The following is a 23,224-nucleotide window of genomic DNA, read 5'->3' as shown; positions in this document are numbered from 1 at the left end:
ATTTACTTGAGCCTTCTGTTTACATTATTAGCATATCTACTGTGGCTAAGCAGACTTTTGCCAAAAAGACAAAAATCCACTTTAATGCACTTTATTTTTTTTTGGAATGCATATTTTGTTTGAAGGCTTAATATAAATGAAAAACTTTGTGCTTTTTTTGAAAAGCAAAGGCTACTGGAATATTAAAAAAATGTCAATATTCAATAAAAAATTACTTTATTTGAAAAACATGTGTAAATATTTATTCTAGGCTATTTATGCAATATTTAAAAAAATTGTGAAAAACTGCATTCATTATTTGGTATTCGGCCTTCGGCCAAGAGTTTAAATTTTATTCGGCTTCGGCCACAAATTTTCATTTCGGTGCATCCCTAAGATATATATATATATATATATATATATATATATGTGTGTGTGTGTAGATGTGTATATATGTATATGTGTGTGTGTGTGTGTGTGTGTAGATGTGTATATATGTATATGTGTGTATATATATGTGTGTGTGTGTATATATATATATACATATATATATATATATATATATATATATATAAACAGGGTTTCCCTGTTGCGGCCCGCCACAAAAGAATTACGGCCACCACAAATAAAAAAAATAAAATAAGAAATAAAAATATTTTGTATTTATTTTTAATTTTATTTTTTCCGGCTTTTGACTCGCTCGACCGCTCATAAAAGCAATGGGAATCTGTCTGTGAATGGAGCTTGTAGTTACAGATTATATAAATATGTAAATATTATATAAATATGTATATAAATATGTACATAAAGTGTTGTAATTATATTCCAACTCCATGTTCTTCTTGGTCATCGCTGCCCGACCCCACCCCCCGCTGCCCGACCACACCACCACAAATAGATGCCTGACCTGTGGGAAACACTGATATGTATATATATATGTGTATATATAAGTGTATATATATTTATATATATATATATGTATGTGTATATATATATATATATATATATATATATATATATATATATATATATATATATATATATATATATGTGTATATATATATATATGTATATATATATGTATATATATATATATGTGTGTGTTTATATATACTGTGTGTGTGTATATATATATATATATATATATATATATTTATTTATAAAGGGATAAACGGTAGAAAATTAATGGTTGTATATACATACCCCGTTTCAATATTAGTTGGGAAATTAAATATAAACGGAATACAATGATTTGCAAATCCTTTTCAACCCATATTAAATTGAATGCACTACAAAGACAAGATATTTGATGTTCAAACTCATAAACTTTATTTTTTTTTGCAAATAATATTTAACTTAGAATTTCATGACTGCAACACGTGCCAAAGTAGTTGGGAAAGGGCATGTTTACCACTGTGTTACATCACCTTTTCTTTTAACAACACTCAATAAACGTTTGGGAACTGAGGAAACTAATTGTTGAAGCTTTGAAAGTGGAATTCTTTCCCATTCTTGTTTTATGTAGAGCTTCAGCCGTTCAACAGTCCGCTGTCGTATTTTACGCTTCATAATGCGACACACATTTTCGATGGGAGACAGGTCTGGACTGCAGGCCGGCCAGGAAAGTACCCACACTCTTTTTTTACGAAGCCAAGCTGTTTTAACACGTCTTGAATGTGGCTTGGCATTGTCTTCCTGAAATCAGCAGGGGTGTCCATGAAAATTACGGCGCTTAGATGGCAGCATATGTTGTTCCAAAACCTGTATGTTCCTTTCAGCATTAATGGTGCCTTCACAGATGTGTAAGTTACCCATGCCTTGGGCACTAATGCACCCCCATACCATCACAGATGCTGGCTTTTGAACTTTGCTTCGATAACAGTCTGGATGGTTCGCTTCCCCTTTGGTCCGGATGACACAATGTGGAATATTTCCAAAAACAATTTGAAATGTGGACTTGTTAGACCACAGAACACTTTTCCACTTTGCATCAGTCCATCTTAGATGATCTCGGGCCCAGAGAAGCCGGTGGCGTTTCTGGATGTTGTTGATAAATGGATTTCGCTTTGCATAGCAGAGCTTTAACTTGCACTTACAGATGTATCGACAAACTGTATTTAGTGACAGTGGTTTTCTGAAGTGTTCCTGAGCCCATGTTATGTTATCCTTTAGAGATTGATGTCGAATTTTGATGTAGTGCCGTCTGAGGGATCGAAGGTGACGGTCATTCAATGTTGGTTTCCGGCCATGCCGCTTACGTGGAGTGATTTCTCCAGATTCTCTGAACCTTTTGATGATATTATGGACCGTAGATGTTGAAATCCCAAAATTTCTTGCAATTGCACTTAGAGAAACGTTGTTCTTAAACTGTTTGACAATTTGCTCACACAGTTGTGGACGAAGGGGTGTACCTCGCACCATCCTTTCTTGTGAAAGGCTGAGCATTTTTTGGGAAGCTGTTTTTATACCCAATCATGGCACCCACCTGTTCCCAATTAGCCTGCACACCTGTGGGATGTTCCAAATACAGTAAGTGTTTGATGAGCATTCTTCAACTTTATCAGTATTTATTGCCACCTTTCCCAATTTCTTTGTCACGTGTTGCTGGCATCAAATTCTAAAGTTAATGATTATTTGCACAAAAAAAAAACTTTATCAGTTTGAACATCAAATACCTTATTTCCTTGAATTGCCGCACGGGCGCTAATTAAATTAAAACCTCTTCTCCCTCCTACGCTTACCAAAGGCATGCGCTAATTATTTTAAAACCTGTTCTCACTCCGGCACTTACCAAAGGCATGCAGTAAAAAGTTGAGTGTGATGTAAGTTTGGACCTTAAATCCTACTGAATAGTTCTTAATCTTCTTCCCTTTATTTTCAAATTAACGGTATTGAAATCAGCCTCCTCCATTTTGAAAATTATGACAGGGGAAGTGTCACTCGTGACGTCACGAGTTTGACCAGGCGGTAATAATAAGCATGCACTAATTATTTTGCGAAGCGAGTTTGACCCGGCAGTAATTCCAGGCAGGCGCATACTATACTGTATGCCCTGCGGCAATTCAAGGAAATACGGTATGTTGTCTTTGTAGCATATTCAACTGAATATGGCTTGAAAATGATTTGCAAATCATTGTATTCCGTTTATATTTACATCTAACACAATTTCCCAACTCATATGGAAACAGGGTTTTTAGATCTATCACGGTGGCAGAGCGGTTAGTGCGTCTGCCTCACAATACGAAGGTCCTGCAGTCCTGGGTTCAAATCCAGGCTCGGGATCTTTCTGTGTGGAGTTTGCATGTTCTCCCCGTGAATGCGTGGGTTCCCTCCGGGTACTCCGGCTTCCTCCCACTTCCAAAGACATGCACCTGGGGATAGGTTGATTGGTAACACTAAATTGGCCCTAGTGTGTGAATGTGAGTGTGAGTGTTGTCTGTCTATCTGTGTTGGCCCTGCGATGAGGTGGCGACTTGTCCAGGGTGTACCCCGCCTTCCGCCCGATTGTAGCTGAGATAGGCGCCAGCGCCCCCCGCGACCCCGAAAGGGAATAAGTGGTAGAAAATGGATGGATGGATGTGTATATATGTATATATTTATTCATATGTATATGTATATATATAGATATTTATATTTAGATATACATACATGTATCTCTCTGTGATGGAGTGGTTAGAACATCTTTATTTTACCCACAACAGCAGGGAACAATCATTCTGTCATTAAGGCCCTTTTTCATCACAGTGTTTGTTGTGCACCATGTGTGTCCACAATGCTCTGTGGGTGTTAATCACTTATCCGTGTATGCTGAAAAATGCAGTGGATTCAAATAAGTGGCTCATTTGTTCTGTTTCTGTGGGTCTGGGTTTTGTAGAAACTGAGTATTTGATTGAGATGAAGAGAGACTGTCAGGGTGTATTGTTTACCCCTGTGAATGGAAAGCCGTTAGTCTCTTGAGGCCTGTGTCGGGGGATAAAGTGCAGGAGTAATGTGGGAAAGAGGGCGCTCGTATAGAAAGGGCGTCATCTTTGGCCAGAGAAGACGGGGTAAGAGAAAGGTCTTGGGAGATAAACAGAACGCCAGTGCTAAAATAATAAAAAAATCATCTAATCAGTTGGTCTTCCGCTTTGCCCTTTCAGGTTTGATTTGTGTTTGTTCTCCATATAAACATCAAACTTGACTGATGGTGTCCAAGTTAGACTGCCGCAATGTCTGACTGAAAATATCCCAGGGGGCTTATGATGTCATGCTTGAAAAGTCCCTCAAGCCATTTTGGGGTAGACGCCGAATGCAACATGACACGGTAAGGTCGTCCCTGAGCAGGAATTCTCTGAAGTATTTTTAGCTTTCCTCCCATCAAGTAGAATTTTGGTGGGGGTAAATTGTTGAAACTGTTATGAAGTGTCTATTTTAACTCACACATAATTTATCCATAAGTTAGATCTTGGCAGCAATCTAGTGTCAAACGTATAGCTCTTGCTAACAACTGGGCTCACACATTGGTGTGGAAAAAAGATCTGTCTCTGTGAAGGACTGTACAAGCTATGCTTGCTGTTGGTGTGTACTACTAGATCTTAGGGTTGTCAAGTCACGATCCTAAAATGTTCAACTCACAGGAAAATATTCAATCCGCGATACCGCAGGGATAAAAAAAAAGACATCAAAATATAAGAAAAATATTTTCATTAACAATAAAAATGCAAAAATAACCGATTACACCATGTAACAATTAACAGAACCACAAGTACAATGAAAAATAAATTAATGGGTTGTACTTGTATAGCGCTTTTCTACCTTCAAGGTACTCAAAGCGCTTTGACACTACTTCCACATTTACCCATTCACACACACATTCACACACTAATGGAGGGAGCTGCCATGCAAGGCGCTAACCAGCACCCATCAGAAGCAAGGGTGAAGGGTCTTGCTCAGGACACATCAGACGTGACGAGGTTGGTACTAGATGGGGATTGAACCAGGGACCCTCGGGTTGCGCGCGGCCACTCTCCCAACGCGCCACAATGTCCCCGATAATAAAAAGTTCAAAATAAACAATTAAAAAAAACTGCAACTGTGATTAGTGGTTTGAAGTTGTCTGTAGTAGTGCAAAAATATAAACACATACAATTAAATAACAATTACAGCAATACTTAGGTTCAGAATATAGTAGTGTTGTAGGTTGACATCTCTCTGCTTCATTGTAGAACTTTTCAGTCACCAATGTGAAGTGAATTGTATTTGTATAGCGCTTTTCTCAAGAGACTCAACGCTTTACACAGTGAAAACCCATTATCTACATCCTTAAAGGGGAACATTATCACCAGACCTATGTAAGCGTCAATATATACCTTGATGTAGCAGAAAAAAGACCATATAATTTTTAACCGATTTCCGAACTCTAAATGGGTGAATTTTGGCGAATTAAACGCCTTTATATTATTTGCTCTCGGAGCGATGACGTCACAATGTGACATCACCTGGGTAGTCAATCGGCCATTTTCTCAAACACATTATAAACATCGAGTCAAATCAGCTCTGTTATTTTATGTTTTTCCGACTGTTTTCAGTACCTTGGAGACATCATGCCTCGTCGGTGTGTTGTCGGAGGGTGTAACAACACGATCATGGACAGATTTAAGTTGATTTAGGCAGAGTGTGCATCGATTAGCACGGCATGCTAATTGATGCTAACATGCTATTTAGGCTAGCTGTATGTACATTTGTACCTATATTTGCATCCAGCCTTTCCCTCCACCCACATTTAATGCCAAACAAACACTTACCAATCGACGGATTTAAGTTGCTCCAGTGTCACAAGATGCGAAAGTCCCAATCGTTTGGTCTGCACATTTTACCGGCGATGCTAAGGCAGACATGGCACAGAGATGTATGGATATCCTGCAGATGCATTTCCAACGATAAAGTCAACGAAATCACAGAGGTGAGTTTTGTTGATGTTATTGACTTATGTGCTAATCAGACATACTTGGTTGCGGCATGACTGCCAGCTAATCGATGCTAACATGCTATTTAGGCTAGCTGTATGTACATTTGTAGCTATATTTGCATCCAGCGTTTCCCGCCACCCATATTTAATGCCAAACAAACACTTACCAACCGACGGATTTAGGTTGCTCCAGTGTCACAAGATGCGAAAGTCCAGATTGTTTGGTCTGCACATTTTACTGGCGATGCTAAGGCAGACATGGCCGAATAGCATCAATAGCTATTCGCTCAATAGCTTCAGTTTCTTCTTCAATTCTGTTTTCACTATCTGCCTTCATACTCCAACCATCCGTTTCAATACATGCGTAATCTGTTGAATCGCTTAAACCGCTGAAATCCGAGTCTGAATCCAAGCTAATGTCGCTATATCTTGCTGTGCTATCTGCCATTTTGTTTGTATTGGCATCACTAGATGACGTCACATGAAAATGGACGGTGGCTTCACAGAGAGCAAAAATCTGGCACTTTAAAGCCTTTTGTTCGGGATATTCCATGAAGGGGAACATTTTGAAAAAAACTTTGAAAAATAAAATAAGCCACTGGGAACTGATTTTTATTGGTTTTAACCCTTCTGAAATTGTGATAATGTTCCCCTTTAAGCTACATTTAAACCAGTGTGGGTGGCACTGGGAGCAGGTAGGTTAAGTGCCCAAGGACACAAAGGAAGTGTGTAGAATGGCGAAAGCTGGGATCGAATCTGGAACCTTCAAGTCGCCTGCACTGTCGCTCTACCAACCGAGGTACCCCGCCCTAAGGTAGTAGAGTGATAGTGTCTATTATAGTAACAGCGCTTTTTAATTATTTTCTGTTATGCCCCCCACCCCAAAAAGAAAACACTTAATGCCCACCACCCGCGTTCCTCCAAGACTGAATTGTATCATCTGTCTATAAAATTGTACGAAGTACACCTCTGCACAACATTACATCTTTATTAAAAGTAAAAATGTATAGATCATCTTACAACAAATAATAACTTTAATAGTATTATTTTTTTTAGGCTGTAACCGAAAAAGATTTAAAGTGCATCAATTACCAAAGCAGAAATTAACATACTGACGTGTTTATCAAAAGTAGACAAACTAACTCAATACTGCAAAAATATCTCAGATTATGTCAGACAAATTTGTTTAAAACTTCAATGTTGCCCTGGATAGTATCACCATGCAACAATGTACTATGTTGTATTATTATATAATTTGTTACCATACCTGTTGTCGCTGGTATGATAATCACACTATTTGCAAAAATGATATAGTGACATTTCTGGAAACCCAACTGTGGTAATTAAAATATTCACCGTTAAACAAATATTGCTAAAACTGGTTTTACTTAGGCTCCATGGAAATGACAAACATCAAGTATGCTGGGTTTGGTTTGCACAAATCCTCAAAGAGCTTGCACCAACAATGTCAAACTACAGATGCCTTTGACACAGGCAGTATGTTGTTGAGGTATGTTTTGATTTATATGGATAGAAACTCTTGTTTTGGTTTAGTAAGATTGTTTGGGTTCAAGCGTCTTGTGTGTATATATATACTTGAGTTTATATGTGTAAGTATAATAAGGTGCACACTCCGTCCATGGTGGTATAAACTGTCTAGACAATGAGGAAAAAACACGTGAATTCAACTTTTCTGTACACAGATTTTTATTTTTTTATTATAAAATGGATTGGATGATATGCTATTTTATTTTCAATCACATGCTTATACTGTAGCAGTATTAGGGAACATTGTGTTGGTTCTGCTTCTGCCCTCTGTAAACCATACTAAAAAAGGGGAAGATAAGGGAGCAGAAGTATAATTTTTTTCTCTAGCTTCCTCTGCAGACATGTTAACTGGTTACACACCACTCCACCATCATGGTAGATAATGGTGATAAATGCTGCAGATGCCCATCTCTCACCAGGGGGCATTTTTCTCTTACAGGTCAAGCTTTAGGTATTAGTTCATGCTGCATGTTTTCTCATCTGTACCTTTAAACATGTTTGTTGTGCTTTAAATTAACAAAGCCAAAGATTTTGAATTAGTGTAAATATTGTCAAAGGAACAAATACGTTTATATCAACCCCTTGGAATAAGTGATCCATTACTGCTCTTTCCTTTTATTAAAAATGTAAATGGCTTACATCTGTCTCCCATTTAGGAACAAATTGCTGACTCCCCATGCTGTGGGTAATGCAGCCATCAGCTGTGGGAACCAAATGCTCTCCATTTGGTTGAAATGGCTGCTAGTTTAGGAACAGGTGGACATTTTAGCATGAATTTTGGCCTATGCCTAGTGTTTTTTTTGGATTTTAAATCAGGCCACGTCCCCTCCCTAGAAAAACAAGGATATGGAATTGCCATATGTCAGCAAACAGGAGGTGGAATGTAATGAGTTGTAATTGTTGAATTATGACTTGTACACTGATTTTATGCCTAGTGCCCCCAGTTTAAGAAACATTATACATTTTTTGTATTTGTTCTCTTAAGACGATCAAGCACTGGAAAAAAATGTGTTCTCATGTTTTTCAAGTCAGTCTCATTGACTATAGACAGATTAGCATTGTTTTGGTCTGGGCTATAAATGGGTTTAGCTTAGAGGTCAGTGTAGTTGAGATTATTAGGATTTTATTACTTGGCTACGACAAGTTCAAAGCCTACCTCTAAAACACAAAGCCTGCTTGAAAAAATTACAACACAACAAACACTACTTCAAACTTGAAGGGGCAAACTGGGCCAAAGACTTTATAGATTGGCCACATTTGCGAAGAATGTCATTGAGGCAATGCGGTTTAAGAACTTATTTTGGGATATGGGTACAGTATTTTGAGTTGTGATTCACTAAGATTCATCCGTTGCTATTTAGGGTATCCTATCCGAAAGAGGATTAATACCCGATGTTTGTTTTATCTTGTTAACAAGTTTACTTGGTGAGTAGTTTCACCCAGCAGTAGGTCTCTAGAGTACTGTGCAGTGCATATCCAACATTGTGACATTTGTCTTTGCATTCCTGCACATCTTAATTGGCACTCCTCCTGGTAGTGGGCTCACTTTAGCCTCTGCTGGCCTGGTGGTCAGCTCGGCACAGTGGCCAGTCAAAGCAAAAGGAACAATACACATTCTAATCCCCGAATAATTCCTGCTCTTGTGATCTCACTGGCCAAAGAATGTGATGTCTAAAAGGCCGGAGGCTTACGAGGAATCACAGCGAGACAAGTTCTCATGCACAGCGATTCTTGTTAATTTACTGCAAGAAACTAGAGAGGGAATAGCTGCAGATTTGTTTTGAAAGGACACAACTCCTGCTAGCATTAGGGACTCGAAAAATACTCCACCCCAAATACTGTAGTTGTGTACTTCTCTCTTAATCGAGATTTTTATGTACATACATTGAACATTTGTTTTGCAGATTTTTGCAATAAGTAACCATTTACCATCTCAATATCTCATCTCTGTTTTGGGCATAATATTATCGTTGTCTACTACATGTATTTTACTCAAAATTACATACATAATAATAAGTACTGCTCTGATTGATACCATTAAATGCCAACCCCTGATTTCCATGAAACGTTGATGGGTGGTAAAAGTGCATATAAGGGACCTATTAAATTTAGATACACATATGAATATAAATGTGGAGAGAGCGAGAGGTGTTTAGTTCCTCTCGTCGCCATTGGCGCTCAATAAAACCTGTGCACTGCCCTTACTCTTCTTTTTAGCATTAGCTCAAGTCATATCACAGCTGCCTCTGCATACCACAACCCTGGCTACACTTTAAATTGCAGTGTGGTTGGCATGAGTGAGCCCAGAGCAGTGAGTGGGGGAATGTCAAGAATTTCCTATTTTCATTACAGTAAGACGAAATACGTCTGTACCTTTTTTTTGTCCTCACTTCTATGATAATGATTGTTTTTTTTAAAATGAGACATATGATGAGTTAACTCTAAGAATCACTTTCTCTGATTTGTGATGTATGTTTTTTTTTTTTACCCTCATGTTTTGTTTTTCAGTTCCAAAGGCCTGAGTGCCATGCCAGAAGGGTCCCATTCTGCTCTCCACCAGGGCCCAATGGGGGAAGGTAAGCCCGGCTTTACTTTTTATGAGACGTGCCCTCTTAAGCTGTACTTATAAAGTCTTACAGTGCAGTGCTTTAATTTGTCAGTCTTTTCCCTCCAATGCGTAGTATAGTGAACCAAATGGAGAAATGTTGCTTGTGGAACAATTAGAGAAATGTAATGGCTTGAACAGGCTTTGAGCCATCCTCCTCCTACTGCCCTGCTTGGCTCAGAGCGTCTTTGTGTGTCTGTGGAGCTTTGCCAATCTCCGCCGTACAGCTGCAACTTCACACGCATAACCCGGAATGTGTCATTGTCACAGGCAACTATGATTGTTTGTCTAGTCTGCAATGCTGACTTTGCATGGTAGGGAGTAAAAGAAGTGGGGGTCACTCAAATTACATATTATTTTAGTGTTCATTATCTTTAGCTACAGCTTTGACACAGGCCCTCTTTGTATCTGTTTGCCTGTTCTGTTCCTCAACCCCCACGCCTCCCCTCCTCTCCACATTTGGCGCTGGGTTTCCTCTTTGGCTGAAGATTACAAATGTGTCAATGGTTCCCATTTTTCTTTGACTTGAGGAGACTTTTCTGAAGGAAACGTGTGTCAGCCACATGAGAACTTGTTTTCCCTCTGAAGGCCACATCATGCTCTGGCAGTACATTTTGGATTTTGCAGTTTGTACAAATTGGAAATGTTTTGATTTTGCTTGAACCGGTTTGGACAAAAATTAGACTTCGCTAACTTTCGTTCCTTGATGGATTGCAGGGTTACCCCTAGATTGCCAAGATACCTGTGGTTAGGGGCATGGCCACTATGATGTTGTCGAATATTTTGCGTAATATGCTATGTAATGATTTTGTTTCAAAAGGCTCATATCGGTTAATATTTATATAATTCTGCCATATTTTTAATTAAGGCTGCTTATTGTACAATGTACTTTGAGAATTGTTCATGTGTCTAGAGACTTTTAAATGACTTTTTTTTTTCTCAAAAACGAATAGCAACAAAAGTAGCATCTTTTTCTGCTGTTATTATATCATGTTCTTGTGTTTAGAGGTTTCACTTCGGTCTGTCGATGACGTTTACGAAAGAGGCAAGCTGCAGCGAGCATGACATTGCACTTGCTTGGTGCTGCAGCTCCAGTTGGATTTTCTCTCCTTAAAAGCCACCACTGTCCTCTTAATATTTGCACATTTTGCAAATCGCTGATCGCGGTTATACTTGGGATATAATAAAATTACGTCCACAATGTAGACTTGGAAATGTTTACAATGCTCCGGACAATGGCGTGCGTCTTGTTTGTAACCGGTTTTGGCTGCGCTGTGTTTGGTGATTAAAGTTTTTTTTCGGTTCATGGTGGCCGAATTTTCGGTGGATCACTTGTCCGTACACACACACACACACACACAGATATATATATATATATATATATATATATATACATATATATATATATATATATATATATATATATATATATATATATATATACATATATACATATATACATATACATATATATATATATATATATATATATATATATATATATATATATATACATATACATATACACACAGTTTATGTACATATATACAAACCCTGTTTCCATATGAGTTGGGAAATTGTGTTGGATGTAAATATAAACGGAATACAATGATTTGCAAATCCTTTTTTCAACCCATATTCAGTTGAATGCACGACAAAGACAAGATATTTGATGTTCAAATTTTATAAACTTTATTTTTCTTTTGCAAATAATAATTAACTTAGAATTTCATGGCTGCAACACGTGCCAAAGTAGTTTGGTAAGGGCATGTTCACCACTGTGTTACATCAGCTTTTCTTTTACAACACTCAATAAACGTTTGGGAACTGAGGAAACTAATTGTTGAAGCTTTGAAAGTGGAATTCTTTCCCATTCTTGTTTTATATAAAGCTTCAGTCATTCAACAGTCTCCGCTGTCGTATTTTACGCTTCAAAATGCACCACACATTTTCGATGGGAGATAGGTCCGGACTGCAGGCGGCCAGGAAAGTACCCGCACTCTTTTTTTTACTAAACTTGACTTTCAATCGAAGCCGTTGGTAATAGTTAAAGGAAGACCATGCAACGCCGGAGATAAAAGGTTTGCTTCAGACAGTGATCTCCATCAAGACAGAGAGACTTTTAAAACCGAAAAAAGATAAGGAATACTTCAATAAACAAGTTATCGATGCTTTTGTTCAGAAGGAGCAGAACATGGACTTCATTTATAAGTAAAGGTAAGACCATAATAACGTTTTTTTTTATTAAATGTGCTTTTTTATGTGCTACAGTTTGTATGTGTAAAGAATGCTGGTATGAGCTTTTAAACATAACCCGTTAACTGCTGCCAATCAAATGGTGAATAAGATACTCTTTAGGGCAGTGTTTTTTTCAGTGATGTACCCCCTGTTAACATTGTTTTAATTCAAGTACCTCCTAATCAGAGCAAAGCATTTTTGGTTGAAAAAAAAGCGATAAAGAAGTAAAATATATCACTATGTCATCAGTTTCTGATTTATTAAATTGTGCAACAGTGCAAAATATTGCTCATTTGTAGTGTGGTCTTTCATGAACTATTTGGAAAAATATATATATAAAAATAGCTAAAAACTTGTTGAAAAATAAACAAGTGATTCAATTATAAAGATTTCTACACATAGAAGTAATCATCAACTTAAAGTGCCCTCTTTGGAGATTGTAATAGAAAACAATTTGAATTCATGAACTTAATTCTAAATATTTCTTCACAAAAAAAGAAATCTCTGACATCAATATTTATGGAACATGTCCACAAAAAATCTAGCTGTCAACACTGAATATTGCATTGTTGCATTTCTTTTCACAGTTTATGAACTTACATTCATATTTTGTTGAGTATTATTCAATCAATATATTTATAAAGGATATTTGAACTATTGCTATTATTAGAATATTTTTGAAAAATCTCACGTACCCTTTGGCATACCTTCAAGTACCCCCAGGGGTACACATACCCCCATTTGAGAACCACTGCTTTAGGGTTCATACGTTTATAAATTTGACTGTGCACGTCAATGCCTCACCAGCCATGAAATTAACCTCACCGCATGTCACTGATGTGTGTGGATGTGTATATATATATATATATATATATATATATATATATATATATATATATATATCCATCCATTTTCTACCGCTTATTCCCTTTCGGGGTCGCCGGGGGCGCTGGCGCCTATCTCAGCTACAATCAGGCGGAAGGCGGGGTACACCCTGGACAAATCGCCACCTCATTGCTATAATATATATCTCAGAAGACTCAGAAGAGTTTTTTTATTGCCATTGTTTGAGAACCCATCCATCCATCCATCCATCTTCTTCCGCTTATCCAAGGTCGGGTCGCGGGGGCAGCAGCCTAAGCAGGGAAGCCCAGACTTCCCTCTCCCCAGCCACTTCGTCTAGCTCTTCCCGGGGGATCCCGAGGCGTTCCCAGGCCAGCCGGGAGACGTAGTCTTCCCAACGTGTCCTGGGTCTTCCCCGTGGCCTCCTACCGGTTGGATGTGCCCTAAACACCTCCCTCGGGAGGCGTTCGGGTGGCATCCTGACCAGATGCCCGAACCACCTCATCTGGCTCCTCTCGATGTGGAGGAGCAGCGGCTTTAGTTTGAGCTCCTCCCGGATGACAGAGCTTCTCACCCTATCTCTAAGGGAGATCCCCGGCACACGGCGGAGGAAACTCATTTCGGCCGCTTGTACCCGTGATCTTATCCTTTCGGTCATGACCCATAGCTCCTGACCATAGGTGAGAATGGGAACGTAGATCGACCGGTAAATTGAGAGCTTTGCCTTCCGGCTCAGCTCCTTCTTCACCACAACGGATCGGTACAACATCCGCATTACTGAAGACGCCGCACCGATCCGCCTGTCGATCTCATGATCCACTCCCCCCCAATCGTGAACAAGACTCCTAGGTACTTGAACTCCTCCACTTGGGGCAGGGTCTCCTCCCCAAGCCGGAGATGGCACTCCACCCTTTTCCGGGAGAGAACCATGGACTCGGATTTGGAGTTGCTGATTCTCATTCCGGCCGCTTCACACTCTGCTGCGAACCGATCCAGTGAGAGCTGAAGATCCCGGCCAGATGAAGCCAACAGGACCACATCGTCTGCAAAAAGCAGAGACCTAATCCCGCGGCCACCAAACTGGAACCCCTCAATGCCTTGACTGCGCCTAGAAATTCTGTCCATAAAAGTTATGAACAGAATCGGTGACAAAGGGCAGCCTTGGCGGAGTCCAACCCTCACTGGAAACGTGTCCGACTTACTGCCAGCAATGCGGACCAAGCTCTGACACTGATCGTACAGGGATCGGACTGCCACAATAAGACAGTCCGATACCCCATACTCTCTGAGCACTCCCCACAGGACTTCCCGAGGGACACGGTCGAATGCCTTCTCCAAGTCCACAAAGCACATGTAGACTGGTTGGGCAAATTCCCATGCACCCTCAAGATCCCTGCCGAGAGTATAGAGCTGGTCCACAGTTCCACGACCAGGATGAAAACCACACTGTTCCTCCTGAATCCGAGGTTCGACTGTCCGGCGTAGCCTCCTCTCCAGTACACCTGAATAAACCTTACCGGGAAGGCTGAGGAGTGTGATCCCATGATAGTTGGAACACACCCTCCGGTCCCCCTTCTTAAAGAGAGGGACCACCACCCCGGTCTGCCAATCCAGAGGTACCGCCCCCGATGTCCACGTGATGCTGCAGAGTCTTGTCAACCAAGACAGCCCCACAGCATCCAGAGCCTTAAGGAACTCCGGGCGGATCTCATCCACCCCTGGTGCCTTGCCACCGAGGAGCTTTTTAACTACCTCAGCAACCTCAGCCCCAGAAATAGGAGGGTCCACCACAGATTCCCCAGGCACTGCTTCCTCATAGGAAGACGTGTTGGTGGGATTGAGGAGGTCTTCGAAGTATTCCTTCCACCTATCCACAACATCCGCAGTTGAGGTCAGCAGAACACCATCCGCACCATATACGGTGTTGACAGTGCACTGCTTCCCCTTCCTGAGGCGGCGGATGGTGGTCCAGAATCGCTTCGAAGCCATCCGGAAGTCATTTTCCATGGCTTCCCCAAACTCTTCCCATGTCCGAGTTTTTGCCTCTGCGACCGCTGAAGCTGCACACCGCTTGGCCTGTCGGTACCTGTCCACTGCCTCTGGAGTCCTATGAGCCAAAAGAACCCGATAGGACTCGGGTTCACAAAATAGGAATTTTACTTGGCGCAATTGTGCAACATAAAACACAACGCAGAATATATGTGTGTGTATGTATATATATATATATATATATATATATATATATATATATATATATATATATATATATATATATATATATATAATGTATGTGTGTGTGTGTATGTATGTGTGTATATATATATACACATATCAGAAGAATCAGAAGAGTTTTTTTATTGCCATTGTTTGAGAACGGGTTCACAAACTAGGAATTTTACTTGGCGCAATCGTGCAACATAAAACACATACCACAGAATATATGTATATATATATGTATACGCGGTAGAAAATGGATGGATGGATATGTACATATATATGTATGTATATATTAGGGCTGCAACAATTAATCGACTAAAATCGATTATAAAAATAGTTGGCGATTAATTTAGTCATCGATTCGTTGGATGCATGCACTGCGCATGCGCGGAGGCTCTTTATTCATTTAAAAAAAACATTTTTTACCCTAAACCTTTATTTATAAACTGCAACATTTACAGACAGCTGAGAAACAATAGTCAAAATAAGTACAAAAACGGTACAAAAAAGCGCCAGGGCGGCGCTCAGTGTACGTCTCATGTGGTGGCAGTAAGCCAGCCAATGATATGTCATGTGCAGCTCACGTGACCACGCCTTGTCCTTTGCCGAGAAGCATGCGAAAAAATGCGGAGGAAAACAGGAACGATAGTTCAGCGGAGAAACATCTTGAGGTTAATGCTTCAATGGAGAAAAGTGTACAACCTAAGTCGTCCAAAGTATTGAAACATTTTGATTTAAACACTGCAAAGATTACATTTCCTGCAAAATGTGCAGCATGGACGTCGTGTGGCACAGAAAGACAACATTGCTTCAGGAGCACCTGAAGAGGAGCCATGGATGAAGGGAAGAACTCACGGTACTTACGGTACGTAACTTTAAGTCCAGAGTCCGGATAAATTGATCCGTATTGTCCAAGATTTTTTTTAAGGCAGCACTGCAGCAACTGTTGTGTATTAATTTTCAGAGTGTTTGGAACGTGTTGGAGAGTCGACGGCCTCATTTTCTGTGTTGTTATGAGTCGCAAGAGGCTTTCATGAGTTAAAGGGGAACATTATCACAATTTCAGAAGGGTTAAAACCAATAAAAATCAGTTCCCAGTGGCATGTTTTATTTTTCGAAGTTTTTTTCAAAATTTTACCCATCATGGAATATCACGAAAAAAGGCTATAAAGTGCCTGATTTTCGCTATCTGTAAATCCACCTGTCTATTTTCCTGTGACGTCACATAGTGACGCCAATACCAACAACATTGCGGATAGAACAGCAAGATATAGCGACATTGGCTTGGATTCAGACTCGGATTTCAGCGGCTTAAGCGATTCAACAGATTACGCATGTATTGAAACGGATGGTTGGAGTGTGGAGGCAGATAGCGAAAACGAAATTGAAGAAGAAACTGAAGCTATTGAGCGAATAGCTATTGAAACTATTAGGCGATCGCCTTCTAACCAACAATTGCATCTTTTGACCACCGGAGCAACTTAAATCCGTCAATTGGTAAGTGTTTGTTTGGCATTAAATGTGGGTGGAGGGAAAGGCTGGATGCAAATATAGCTACAAATGTACATACAGCTAGCCTAAATAGCATGTTAGCATCGATTAGTTGGCAGTCATGACATGACCAAATATGTCTGATTAGCACACAAATCAATAACATCAACAAAACTCACCTTTGTGATTTTGTTGACTTTATCGTTGGAAATGCATCTGCTTTGAGTGTCGCAGGATATCCACACATTCTTGCCGTTTCTGCCATGTTAGCATCGATTAGCATGCCGTGTTAATCGATGCACACTCCACATAAGACAACTTGAATCCGTCCCTGATCGTGGGAGCTAACTCGCAACAGGTCTAGTAAACATGTACGGCAGGCTAACCGCACCACTAGTTATGCGAATATAGTAATACACGTTGGCTCCAATGACGTTAGGATGAGACAATCAGAGATTACAAAGAGAAACATAGGCAGGGCTTGTAATCTCGCCAGAAAGATGTCCAGGCATCGAGTAATTGTCTCTGGCCCCCTGCCTGGGAGAGGCAATGATGAGAGATATAGCAGATTAGTCTCTCTTAACAAGTGGCTGGATAGCTTCTGCAGACAACAGGGATTTACGTTTATTGATAATTGGCCCTCTTTCTGGGGCAAACCTGGCTTGCTGAGGAGAGACGGCCTTCACCCTAACCAGGAAGGCGCTATCCTCTTGTCTCGGAACATAGACTTCGCATTGAGCCACATTTGACTAACTGCACTAGAGCAAGCCCGGTCACAGGCAATTACAGAGCCTGCTAGCCTGGGTATGGAGTCAGTTAAGCTAGAACTAGCCAGCGCCAGGCTGGACGATCCCTGTACACATAGCAATTTTCGTAGAATAATACACAACTCACAAAATGTTTTTTCTACTGTGTCTATGACTACGTCAGAGTTAGACATGCGTTCTACTGAGGTGGCAAATTATGATGCGTTCAGTTTGTCGCAGCGCCAAGTAGACAATCTGAAAATTCCCGTCATATCAATTCCTAGATATGGTCGTAATTATTTTAAGTACACTGCGCATAATAAACGCAACATTATTAATATTGCTACTACGGATAATTTTATCAACAACTCCTTAAAACAGCCTACTACCTATAATATGGGCTTTCTAAACATCAGATCTTTGTCTCCCAAAACGTTATTAGTCAATGAGGTCATTAGAGACAACAACCTTAACGTCATCGGTCTTAGCGAAACCTGGCTTAAACCAGACGACTTTTTTGCGATAAATGAGGCATCCCCTCCTAACTATACGAATGCGCATATTGCCCGTCACCTCAAAAGGGGAGGGGGTGTCGCACTAATATACAACGAAAACTTTAACTTTAGTCCTAACTTAAATAATAAATATAAATCGTTTGAGGTGCTTTCTATGAAGTCTGCCACACCTCTGCCTCTGTGCCTGGCCGTTATCTACCGCCCCCCAGGGCCCTATTCGGACTTTATTAGTGAATTCTCAGTTTGTTGCTGATCTAGTGACGCACGCCGATAATATAATTATAATGGGGGACTTTAATATCCATATGAATACCCCATTGGACCCACCGTGCGTGGCGCTCCAGACTATAATTGATAGCTGTGGTCTTACACAAATAATAAATGAACCGACGCATCGCAGCGGTAATACGATAGACCTAGTGCTTGTCAGAGGTATCACCGTTTCCAAAGTTACGATACTCCCGTATACTAAAGTATTGTCCGATCATTACCTTATAAAATTCGACGTTCAGACGCATGTTCGTCAAACTAATAATAATAATAACTGCTATAGCAGCCGCAACATTAATGCTGCCACAACGACGACTCTTGCGGACCTACTGCCCTCGGTAATGGCACCGTTCCCAAAGTATGTGGGCTCTATTGATAACCTCACTAACAACTTTAACAACGCCCTGCGCGAAACCATTGATAGTATAGCACCGCTGAAGTTAAAAAAGGCTCCAAAAAGGCGTACGCCATGGTTTACTGGAGAAACTAGAGCTCAGAAATTATTATGTAGAAAGCTGGAACGCAAATGGCGCACGACTAAACTTGAGGTGCACCATCAGGCATGGAGTGATAGTTTAATAACTTATAAACGCATGCTTACCTTAGCTAAAACTAATTATTACTCAAATCTCATCCGCATTAATAAAAACGATCCAAAATTTTTGTTTAGTACAGTAGCATTGCTAACCCAAAAAGGGACTCCTTCCAGTAGCTCCACCCATTCGGCAGATGACTTTATGAAGTTCTTTAATAAGAAAATTGAACTTATTAGAAAGGAGATTAAAGACAATGCGTCCCAGCTACAACTGGGTTATAGTAACACAGATACGATTGTATATACGGCGGATACTGCAAATATCCAAAATAGTTTCTCTCGTTTTGATGAAATAACATTAGAAGGATTGTTACAACGTGTAAATGGAATAAAACAAACAACATGTTTACTTGACCCACTTCCTGGGAAACTTATCAAGGAGCTTTTTGTATTATTAGGTCCATCAGTGCTAAATATTATAAACTTATCACTTTCCTCGGGCACTGTTCCCCTTGCATTCAAAAAAGCAGTTATTCATCCTCTCCTTAAAAGACCTAACCTCGATCCTGACCTCATGGTAAACTACCGACCGGTGTCTCACCTTCCCTTTATTTCGAAAATCCTCGAAAAAATTGTTGTAGAGCAGCTAAATGAACACTTAGCGTTTAACAATCTATGTGAAACCTTTCAATCCGGTTTCAGGGCAAATCACTCGACTGAGACAGCCCTCGCAAAATTGACTAATGATCTATTGCTAACGATGGACTCTGATGCGTCATCTATGTTGCTGCTCCTCGATCTTAGCGCTGCTTTCGACACCGTCGATCATAATATTTTATTAGAGCGTATCAAAACACGAATTGGTATGTCAGACTCAGCCCTGTCATGGTTTAACTCTTATCTTACTGATAGGATGCAGTCCGTCCCCCATAACAGTGTGACCTCGGACTATGTTAAGGTAACGTGTGGAGTTCCCCAGGGTTCGGTCCTTGGCCCTGTACTCTTCAGCATCTACATGCTGCCGCTGGGTGACGTCATACGCAAATACGGTATTAGCTTTCACTGTTATGCTGATGACACCCAACTCTACATGCCCCTAAAGCTGACCAACACGCCGGACTGTAGTCAGTTGGAAGCGTGTCTTAATGAAATTAAACAATGGATGTCCGCTAACTTTTTGCAACTTAATGCCAAAAAAACGGAAATGCTGATTATCGGTCCTGTTAGACACCGACCTTTATTTAATAATACAACTTTAACATTTGACAACCAAATAATAAAACAAGGTGACTCTGTAAAAAATCTGGGTATTATCTTCGACCCAACTCTCTCCTTTGAGTCACACATTAAAAGCGTTACTAAAACCGCCTTCTTTCATCTCCGTAATATCGCTAAAATTCGCTCCATTTTGTCCACTAAAGACGCCGAGATCATTATCCATGCGTTTGTTACGTCTCGTCTCGATTACTGTAACGTATTATTTTCGGGTCTCCCCATGTCTAGCATTAAAAGATTACAGCTAGTACAAAATGCGGCTGCTAGACTTTTGACAAGAACAAGAAAGTTCGAATCCTATAGCTGGCTCCAGACACAGCTCGGCTAGTAAGTTCAGTTCAGTAGCGGATTCCAAGACAGCAGCGAAGTCCCATCCACAGAAACCATCGTCAAAGGATCAGCCGCTTAGAGATGTCCCCAACCGATCAGGGCTAGAGCGTTTCCAGTCCTGGTCCCGAAGAGCGGTCCATCCTGGGTCGTCGACTCTGGAGAGCCTAGTACTTCAATCCATGGTCATTGGACCGGACCCCCTCCACAAGGGAGGGGGGGACATAGGAGGAAGAAAAGAAGCGGCAGATCAACTGGTCTAAAAAGGAGGTCTATTTAAAGGCTAGAGTATCTAGCCTTTAAATAGACCTCCTTTTTAGACCAGTTGATCTGCCGCTTCTTTTCTTCCTCCTATGTCCCCCCCTCCCTTGTGGAGGGGGTCCGGTCCAATGACCATGGATGAAGTACTGGCTCTCCAGAGTCGAGACCCAGGATGGACCGCTCTTCGGGACCCAGGATGGACCGCTCGCCTGTATCGGTTGGGGACATCTCTACGCGGCTGATCCACTTGAGATGGTTTCCTGTGGATGGGACTTCCGCTGCTGTCTTGGATCCGCTTGAACTGAACTCTCGCGGCTGTGTTGGAGCCACTATGGATTGAACTTTCACAGTATCATGTTAGACCAGCTCGACATCCATTGCTTTCGGTCCCCTAGAGAGGGGGGGTCGCCCACATCTGAGGTCCTCTCCAAGGTTTCTCATAGTCAGCATTTTCACTGGCATCCCACTGGATGTGAATTCTCTCTGCCCACTGGTTGTGAGTTTTCCTTGCCCTTTTGTGGGTTCTTCCGAGGATGTTGTAGTCGTAATGATTTGTGCAGTCCTTTGAGACATTTGTGATTTGGGGCTATATAAATAAACATTGATTGATTGATTGATTACACCTTCCGACAACACACCGACGAGGCATGATGTCTCCAAGGTACGGAAAACAGTCGAAAAAACGGAAAATAACAGAGCTGATTTGTCTTGTGTGTGTAATGTGTTTGAGAAAATGGTGGAATACTTTCCATTGTGACGTCACGGGTGAAAGGTCATCGCTCCGACAGCGAAAGGCGTTTAAATCGCCAAATTCACCCTTTTAGAGTTTGGAAATCGGTTAAAAAAACATATGGTCTTCTTCTGCAACATCAAGGTATATATTGACGCTTACATAGGTCTGGTGATAATGTTCCCCTTTAAGCATGGCAGCTCTTTTTGTGAGTAACGTTAACGTTATCCCTTTTCTGCAACGCTGGGCTGATAATGTGTCTCCGGCACATTTGACTCCGTTGTAAGAACGAAAACGCACGCTTAACGATTTGGAAATAAACATAACGGACAGAAATATCTCAGGTTAGTTTCATAATTGATCGATGTAGCCGGGCCCCAAAAAGCCATATACATCTATTTAGATTTGAGTGACGCTTTAGTATAACGAAACGTTATAAAGGTGCTGGAATTTTTCATGCTATTATTCAGAGGCAGCCTAAAATGAATCCTTTATTATTCACAACAGAAACGTGTACATTATCTGACCCAGTTCTGATCTGATGAGTTACATTTCTGTGTTATTATTGGTGTATTCTGCAACTCCAAAGTCCATTTATTTAATTTAGCTGTTTTTTTTAAAGTGGTGGCATTTGCCTTTTACGTCAGAAATGATTAATAAAATCAACTGGGTGTGTATTGAGTTACATGTAAATGAGGCTACTATGTACGTTCATAATATGGTTTCTCTCATTTCAGAAAGAAACAAGGCAGCATTAGCGACTTGGTACAAAGGAAGGTGTGCACACCACAGCACGCGGCTGCATTGACTGATGCTACCTGAATATGTTGCTAACTGACATGAGGCCACTATCAATGGTGGAGGATGAAGGTTTTAGACAAATGATTCACGTCCTCAACCCTGGTTACATTCTTCCCTCAAGGACCCATTATACCAAACTGATGGAGAGGAAGTACGAGCAAACATTTCAAGCAGTGCAGACTGACATAAAAGCCACACAGAGCAAATTGCTCTCACTACTGATGTGTGGACAAGTGTAGCCTATCTTGGCAATACATGTCACTACATTGGAGAAGAATGGAACATGAAGTCAATCTGCCTTACGACCATGCCACTAGAGGAAAGACACTCAGCATCCAACATTGCAAAGTGTTTGGAATAGGTAGAAGATGGAGCGGCATGGCAAAGTGGGTAGAGCGGCCGTGCCAGAAACCTGAGGGTTGCAGGTTCGCTTCCCACCTATTGACATCAAAGTCGCTGCTGTTGTGTCCTTGGGCAGGACACTTCACCCTTCGCCCCCGGTGCCGCTCACACTGGTGAATGAATGATGAATGAATGATTGGTGGTGGTCGGAGGGGCCGTAGGCGCAAACTTGCAGCCACGCTTCCGTCAGTCTACCCCAGGGCAGCTGTGGCTACAAATGTAGCTTACCACCACCAGGTGTGAATGAATAATGGGTTCCCACTTCTCTGTGAGCGCTTTGAGTATATAGCAATAGAAAAGTGCGATATAAATCTAATCCATTATTATTATTAAGACAGGTTTGAAATTCCCCAAAGCAGAATTATTGCTATTGTGCAGGAGAATGGTGCACTTTATAAAAAATGAAAATAAAAAACATTTTTCTAACATGTGCCTTGTTTTATTTGGCAAGTCGAAAGGACATGGTACCAGTATGCTGTTTTTTTTAAAATAAA

The 23,224-nt window shown here is 40.7% G+C and overlaps 1 protein-coding gene across 1 annotated transcript in view; it reads left to right on the top strand.

The window, feature by feature from the left end:
* LOC133549711 (pleckstrin homology domain-containing family G member 3) overlaps nt 1-23,224 on the top strand; it is a 98,847-nt gene that overhangs the window by 10,042 nt on the left and 65,581 nt on the right. Inside the window, exon 2 of the mRNA XM_061895420.1 lies at nt 9,983-10,050. Coding sequence (XP_061751404.1) covers nt 10,002-10,050 — 49 coding nt within the window. The 5' untranslated portion in view covers nt 9,983-10,001. The remainder of the gene's footprint in view (nt 1-9,982; nt 10,051-23,224) is intronic.

Source organism: Nerophis ophidion, linkage group LG03, assembly GCF_033978795.1.
Source record: "Nerophis ophidion isolate RoL-2023_Sa linkage group LG03, RoL_Noph_v1.0, whole genome shotgun sequence".
Taxonomy (NCBI): Eukaryota; Metazoa; Chordata; class Actinopteri; order Syngnathiformes; family Syngnathidae; genus Nerophis; species Nerophis ophidion.
This window is presented reverse-complemented; position numbering and strand designations above follow the sequence as displayed.